Source organism: Cyphomyrmex costatus, unplaced genomic scaffold (assembly GCF_001594065.2).
Source record: "Cyphomyrmex costatus isolate MS0001 unplaced genomic scaffold, Ccosl1.0 scaffold85, whole genome shotgun sequence".
Taxonomy (NCBI): Eukaryota; Metazoa; Arthropoda; class Insecta; order Hymenoptera; family Formicidae; genus Cyphomyrmex; species Cyphomyrmex costatus.
This window is the reverse complement of record NW_017280430.1, coordinates 546,609-555,317: the sequence shown is the minus strand read 5'-3', so window position 1 is coordinate 555,317 and position 8,709 is coordinate 546,609. Positions and strand designations below refer to the sequence as shown.

Here is an 8,709-nt window from a genome sequence, read left to right as displayed (position 1 = left end):
CTCCCTCTCCCTATATATATATATATATACCGGGTGGTCCACTTAAATCGAAAACATCTTGAATATTTCGTTTATTTTTGACAATACGAAAAAATGTTTCAAATAAAAATGGAACGGTGTCGAGGGGAACACGTTTTAGTCACATTGTTTTTCTCTAAGTGAAGGCGCTAAAAAGATATGAAGGTCACCTCCACTTTTTTAAATGGAATTATGTAATTTTTTTTAGATAACGTGATTCCTCTAATTATTTTGCATATAAAAGTTTTAAGGTAGAGATACCAAAAAACCAAAAAATCATTAACAATTATAAAAAAATGTTTATCTATTAAACTTTAATTATGACAATTAATATAGAATTTTTAATAATGCCTCATCCTCCTCTCTTTTCCTCTTTAAAAAAATTGGTTACTTTAACCTAAACGCATGTTTGCATTTCTGATCATTAATGGAACGTGTAGGTATCTCATTTGCACATACTGAAAATAAACCTAATTACATTGTCGATTAAACTGCCGAAGAAACTGCGGAATTCAAATTCTACGCGGCGACGGTAATACAATTTCCATTTACGCATCGGAACGATTATTAAATTTGCGAACGCGCTTTGCTATACGAGCGCTACACGCTCGCTCGTGCGAAATAGGCCACGCGTTTTCCGCAGGGGTTAACGTCGGGCTCCACAACGATGATTGCGAAAGTCCGACTAGGAGAACTGACTGCCGTGCGCCTCCGTCGTCGACGAGTCCTCAGCTCCCTCGGGCGTGCTGCTCGACGTTGCGAGACGAAGCGAGGCGAGGCGAAGCGAGTCCGGCGCGTTTCCTCTCATTCCCTTTCTCTCTCTCCCTCTGAGTTTATTACAGGATACGAGAGTAGATAACTTAATGGAAAACTGCGAATTACAAAGCGCCTCAGCACCGATATTCCACCTCGTCTCTCTTCGCCTCGCTTCGTCTCGCGGACAAGGGGAACACTTCATCCGAGCTCTCTTCATTTACGTGAAACACCGGTACTTGTACATCTTTTATCCGCCGTGCAACCAACCGTATCTCAACGATAGCAGCCGTTGCAGCCCGATTCTGATGCTGCAGCTCGCGTCGCATCGTAAAGAAGAGACCGACGACGATTCTTAATAAATCCTTTGAGTGGAAAACAATTCCTTCTCTCATAGCCTGTTTATTATCTGTTTTCTTTCACGCCGGGGGGAGGGGCACTGTCAGACGCGATAACAAAAACGAATTTAGAAGCGACCTTTTTTTCATTTCGTTTTTTATTCGTTTAGCCTTTTTTTGCCAAATCGTTTTTTTCCGGATACTATCTGTATATATTTATCGACGGAGTAAATAATTTAATCGATGCCGATTGAAACTCGATAAAGAGGCGGAACGTTTTTTCAAATAAATACAAAGAAAAATTTACGATACCTCTTTATGTGAAGTTATAAAATAAACTGCAGCTTAAGATTTGTGATACTCAATGTTGAAATGGAAAGCAACATACACCAAAATAACTTTTTAAGAAGGAAAACTGAAACATTTTTTAAATAATTATTACCTATTTATATTATATTTGTAAATAATTAATAATACTCTTAATGTACATATAACATCATATAAGAGCACAAAAAAAATTACATCAAGTTATGAAATAACATTTTTTTTTAATTATACTTTCCTATTGAATGTATTTTATAAATAATGTCTGGGTTTTTAAGTTAAAAAAATCACATTAATTGGAAATTATATTTCATAATTATTATTTCTACACTTAAAAAAGACAATTCATAATCGTATTAAAATGTATTGTAAAGTGAGATAAAGAGTTAAAATTTGAAATTGTCCGTTTTAATTTGGGACGGTTAGTCACCTTACATACACAACACAATCCAGCAATATTAGCAAGAAAATTGTTGTATGAGTCCATGTGGGACCTGTCAGACCTCATTACGCCTTTACTCGATCACCAGTTCGGAAGAAGAGAAGTAAGAAAAAAATCTCGCGTTTCTTGTTGGAAAGTACGCTTCGTAAAGATATTAAGTCAAGAGAGATAAAGAGAGAGAAAGAAAGCATGTTGTTCTCTACGTAATTCTATCAACGGCGGATTTTCCAAGACAATGGATCAGAAGAGCACGACTCGTCGGTTGAAATTTTCCTCCACGGAAAGAAAATCCCACGTGGGAAAGGGCGGCAAGAAATTCGATCGTCGGATGAGACCAGATAAAAATATCTTTCACGGGACATTACCGCGCGCTCTAACGCGTATTAATGACTCACCTGTGGCTGTGGGACGCACGTTAGATCTATAATGTCGCCCAGCAGGTCAGGGTCCACGACCCTGATGCCCGGAAGTATGGTGGAGCCGACTGGGGTATCCTCCTCAGCGACCGCCTCATATGGCACACCCAGGAAGTGCGGCGGATTGTCGTTCTCATCCAACACAATCACGTAAGCGTCCACACCGACAATGTTCGGTTGCTGTCCCGCGGGTACCTCGTCCTCCAGAGTCACGCGAAAACGTATCGTATCGCTCTCCTGGAAACAGAAGAGAGAAACCATTGGACGCTCGTAAAATGATGCAATATCGAGCTCGAAGCTTAATATTTGATTTCATGGGAATTATACCGTGAACTTTATAAAGAGGGTTCAGATTTAACTTATAAGAAGGCTGACGCTTAGTGTTCTTAGTTCTAAGTTTGAGACGGTTAATATTTTTGTCCTTAAGCGTGCGAAAGCGTCATCCAATTTATGCGTTTAAATTAAATATTCAGAGCAAGAGAGCGAGCTAATTTTATAATTCAAGGATGAAATCGTACTTAAAACGAGTCTTACAAATTATAGATTTAATTCACTTTTTGCCTGAACTCTTTAATACTCGCTACAATAATTTCAAGTATATAAGCCTTAGAAGGACTAAACTCAAGAAGTCGAGATCATACAAAGTCATACATATCAATCGTTAAGGTAAATTAAAAAATTCTTTTCCAATGTCTCGCAAGAAAAAATGCAAAAGACAGTAATATATTGCTCTGTAATACACAATATTATGTTCTGTAAGATCACAATTGAGTAATTGATGGCAAAAACAGCTATACTTAATTACGAATGTAAAAAATTGAAATCCCTGAATGCTTTAGCTCCTTAATTACGAATTGAACGTTTTAAAAATGTATAAAATCTCTGACCAGGCTAGAAGGTATACTAATTTTTTAATTTTTATTCACTGTTATCTATTTTTTTTAAATAAAATTTGTTTTGCCAATTTCTTCTCTCTGTAATTAGTATTTTATTTTCATTTGAATTTGACATAAAAATAAAAGTAGAAAAGATTTATATATAACTAATTGTGATGTTTCATAATATAGAGTAATTCTTTTTTTATATTATAATAGAATAATAAAAATATTTTAAAATCATAAAAATTCTGCTTAATTAAATATTAAACTGTTTTTGCATCTGTCTATAGAAAATAAAAATGACAGCCACATCAATTTCAAATTAATAATGTAAATTGTAATTTTTAATATATTTGAGATTTTCAATAAATTAGTTATATATTATATAAATAATTTTTTATCGTTTCTAATCAATACCTTTATAAATATTTAATAAAATTATTTCTGACTGTAAATAAAATCGTTATCTATCTTTGATTGACAGAGTTTTCCTCGCAGAAACTCGCTTAAGGGTGACAAAAGGCAATCAAAGTGTTAAATATATCCTTTGCAGATCTTAATGCGACGTGTATTTTGTATCTAGTACCTTTGAAGTCGCACACACGCACATGTGCCAGGACACGTGCGATCTCAAACGTGTACTAAGATCAGGAGCTCCGTTCTCGCGCGCGACCGGAATTTTACTATATCCCTTACGAAGGAAGGCACACGGGCCTCGAACGTGCCTCGATTCGTACGTGAGGAAGCATACTTTTGAGCATCGCCGTTTTTCGAGATCGATCATTTGCGAACGGGTCTTCGTAAGTCCCGTCCTTGGACCATCTCGAGGAGTTTTCTTCTCTCGACGCGAAGGAAAGTCGGAGTTGTCGCAAGTGTGGTAAACGCCCGGCTTTATTGGTGGATTTGTGCGACGGAAGCCCCTCAGTATAGGAAGAAAGGAACAAATCCGCCTCTCCCGGATTTCGAGGCGCGCGTTCTTTCTTCTTGTTATTGCAAGAAATTCGACTATTTTTTATGAATGCAATTTTTACCACGCGTATTGTATACATACGTTACCGTAGAAACGTACCGAGCGTTTGCTCCTCGATGGATAAATTTGTTATTATGTTGGAATATTCCCAAGTTCACGAATATACAGTCGAGTATCGAGTACTTTCATTTGAGAAGAAGTGAAGGAGCCAAGTCCTAATATTGAAAAAACAGTTCCAAGTCTGCATCTTTAAATGACTTTTTAAAAGTTTTGTAGACAGTTTCAGATCTCTGCAAAGTTTGTCGAAAAATGACAAGAAGAAAAGCAGCTCTGGAAACGAGACATTTCTCCATAAAATAATAGAAGGATTTTTATTATAATTAATTTTGATAAATTAATATGATTAAAGAGAAAAATAAATTTTTTCGTTAATATCGCTGGTGGTTTCAACATGTTATTTGTTCTTCTTCTTTTTTAATTTGGAAAGTTATTTTAATGATTGACAATATTGTTGACATAATTGAATTTTCGCATTTCAACGATCAAATTCTTTTCTGGAATTCAATATGACCTACTGGATGGTGGAGACTGTATTTGAATTGAAAGAAGAATAACATCTAATGAAGGTTAAAATCAAGAATTTATTAAAAAATTATACCGATATTTAGTTTCCATCAAAAATTAACGATTATATATTATGGTTCTACACTGATGAAGGCTCTGTGAAGCTGAAACGTTTGTTATTTGAATTTTTATCGATGTATCATACAATGTTACTTTAGAGATTATATTAATTTTTGATCTTTTGATTGTATAATTGTTTATGATTAATTACAACGTATAATTGCTCGTAACGGTCGTTATCTATTATTTTGTTTTTTAAAATAAATATTATTTTTATTATAAAATCTTGTGTTTTAAACGGACAATGAAAATAACGTAAAATCTAGAGGAACTAGAATTTTGCTGAAAATATCGAAACGCTCGCGAAAGGAGTTCAGCGAGAAAAAAAAAAGAAATACAAAGGCTGCGAAGTGTCGTTTCGAGTAGATACCGCTCGCACGGAAGTTTGGAAAAGACGGAAAAGTGGGTAGCACCGGGGGTTTAGTAGCAGCTAACGAGGTCGAGGGTGGAAAGATGGCACTCAAAGTTCTTGTCAAGTGTGTACGTGTACCCAATTGCGCATGCATTAGAATATATACATATTTACGCGGTAGATAGTCTCCCAAAGGCGTCATGGCAATAGAGAACAATAATAATGGCAATACACCTGATGGCGAAGTTGAATTTACTTGTAACATATTACAGTGCAAATGCAGATACGAATTCTCTTGTTGAAATCGACCGCGCTCTTGGTCGTTACGAAAATTTAAATAGACGAAGAATTAAAATCTCTTTTACTTTTAAAATTAAAAAACATCATTTGCAGTTGGATAATTTGCTGTGCGAACTGATTTATACTTTATATTTATTATAAAAGTCCATTTTAAGCGACCTGATTTGTATCCAGAATAAAATTATATTTATAATTTTATGTTTACGCAAAAACATTTGAAGTATCAAAATACGCACGTGTATAAAGTATATATTAAAATTTATCTATACAGAAAAATATACGTATATTATAAATATACATAAAAAAACATTGCGTATAATTATGAAAAAGATTGAAGATCACGAAATTGAATTACAAATCGTTCAAAGAGGCTTACAACACAACTAGACGGCAATAGTTTCGTTACTTAATTATTATATGAGAAGCTGCACATTGAATAAACATCATAAACATCTACATTAATGTGGTGAAGTGATTAACAACGGCGTGCGAGTCGTAACGCATTATAACGTGCTTGATAATATACTGTAACGTAACATCGGCATTATCATACTCACCGTGTTTCCAGTAATTACAACGTCAAACGTTGAAAATTTCCAGCGAGGCAGATAATGACGTACGCGGAATAATCGCATAGACAGAATATAGTGTTAGATACCAAAAAAGAGTGATAATAAACTAATCCTTTGAGTTAAAATCATTTTATTAGTTTTAACTTCTATATGTATGTCATAATGTAAATAAATATTTTTGTTATCAGTTTTAAAGTAATAACGTATATCTATATTAAAGCGTGCACTTATATTGTTAATAATAAATTTTTCAGTCAAACTACAGTTTTCATGAATTAAATTATTTGACTCCATTGTTTTAGTTCAATTAAGGACATATTGAATAAGAACAGTGACGACCTATAGAAATGATTAAAAATAACTCAAATTGGGTACACTTTGACATTATAAATTTAACAGTATATAGATAGAATATATTAATAGATATCAAAAGAGCAACAGTAACCCAATTCTTTGAGTTAAAAATGACATTTTCTTATTTTAAACTTCCATGTATGTAAAAAAATGTAAATTTTGATATATACCTATACATTTCTGTGTTTAGTTTCAAAGTGAACAACGTTCACATCACCGTATATTTTTATAAATAATAAACTAAATTTTGATAAAATTTACATTTTCTTTACATACATGGAAGTTTACAATTTAATTCTCGGTCTCTATATTCAATCGACTACAGCACTTATTTCAATCGACTGCAGTCACTGCTGAACGTTATCAACAGCAACTGATTCGAATAAGAAAAAGAAAGAGAGAATAACGCCCTTGAAAAAGACCGTTTACTGGTGCTAGAAGAAAGAAAGTGATTTTGTTGCAAGACAATGCGTGGCCGTACATCAACGATAAAAGTTATCTCCGATATAGGCTGGGAAATTCTCTCTCACGCGGCATATATATTCTCTGGACCTAGCATTCTCTTACGGATTACCATCTTTTCCGGGTCCTTCAACGTTATCCGGTTGATTCCCCGTTCAAGTCTCTTGAAGAAGTTGAAAGAAGCATCGTAGAATTCATCGACTCTAAACAAGCATCTTTTTTCCGAAGTGAAATCCGACAGTTTTTTGAAAGATGGCGAAAATGTGTGGAAAGTGAAGGAAATTACTTTGAACATTCGGTTAATATTCGTTCTTTTATAATTTTACGTCGAAACTTGATAAAAACGGCCGAGAATTAAGTTGTAAACCTAGTTAAATTAATGACATATTGAGTAATAGCAGTGGCGACCAATAAAAATGATTAAAAATAATTCAAATTGGGTATAATTTGGCAATATTAATTTAATATACATTGTTAATTTAAAGTATAATATCTCGATAATACTCAAGAAATTGCCAATAAACGACTCGATTGAAGGGAAAAGAATAATAAAGAATGATGGAGAAAAGATGAGACGCACTGATTTATTTCTTTTTGCAATCGTATCGATTTGCGGAAACTCGATGCATAGTGCGTAACGTTAGAGTGCGTATGCACGCACACGTAACATTTACACGCAGTAATTTCAACTTTCTAACTAACCGCGCCGCTTCCTCTGCGTGAATTCCGCGCTCAACCAAGGTAATCCGTTTCGCTGAAGGTGGAATAATAATTCGACATCCATTTGCGGAAGCAGTAAGAGTAATGATAACTGATACATTCAAATTCGCGCCTTACAAAATTAACTGTGATTTATACAGAATAACAATGCGTCGCGATCCAATATATGTATATTTAATAAGAAACGACTAAAAATAAATGGAAAATCAAATCAGATCTATCAGGATAAAATTAGCGATGTTCCATTTCTGTCACATTATTTTTCAATAGCGAACTTTTCAACCGTTTCGTAAATTATACAATCGTTTCTAAATAAAAATATATATGTTTCCAAGAGTCTTAATATCCTTTTTCATAACAGACCGAATTATATCTTCTAAATTTAGAGTAGAATCGGGACACCACATTTTTGTGGTTCTATCCTAATAAAATCCATCTTGTCCTTAAATTTTATAAAAGACAAAAAATTAAATCTCTCGATTTTTACGTCGATTCCGAATTTGTGTGAAAACTATGGGGAAAGCAGAAATTGTAGTCGATGTTTCCACAAAAAGAAAAGAAATATAAATAATTTACTAGTTCTAGTAAAATCTGTCTTCTCTTTACATTTGACGAAAAAGACAAGAAATTAAATCTCTCGATTTTTACGGTGAATCGAAGTCGAATGCGAATTCGGACGAAGACTACGGACAAACTGAAATTACAGGCGAAGATTTCACGAAAAGGAAAAAAGTCGTTTCTTCCATTTCGAAGGATCTCGTGAAACACACCTTATCGTGAACCCTTGGCAACTGCACCGGACCTTTTTCGTAAATGTGGACAGCGAAATGCGGCGCTCGAAATAACACGGCTAGCCGGTGACATCGGCGATGGGTCAAGCGCGGATAAGCGGGTCGCGGCAAGGGATGAATTCCCTGGAATGAAACTACGGGTTTCATCCCGCGTCCGTCTCTGAGTTACATTGGGCGGGAAGATTTCTACAGCTGCGATGTCGGTTGACCGAATGTAAAGAACGACAGCGTTTATTATCACGCGATGCACAGCTGGGATATGTTGAAATTACTTAAAAGCGTTCCCCGCTGCCTAGCAGAATTTTCGAAAAATGTTTCCTCAACCCATCCTGAAC

At 34.7% G+C, this 8,709-nt stretch overlaps 1 protein-coding gene across 1 annotated transcript in view; it reads right to left on the bottom strand.

Moving 5' to 3' along the window:
* Positions 1-8,709, bottom strand: part of Cad87A (cadherin 87A) — a 243,425-nt gene that overhangs the window by 20,999 nt on the left and 213,717 nt on the right. Inside the window, exon 6 of the mRNA XM_018549672.1 lies at positions 2,271-2,528. Within this exon, the coding sequence (XP_018405174.1) occupies positions 2,271-2,528 (258 nt within the window). The remainder of the gene's footprint in view (positions 1-2,270; positions 2,529-8,709) is intronic.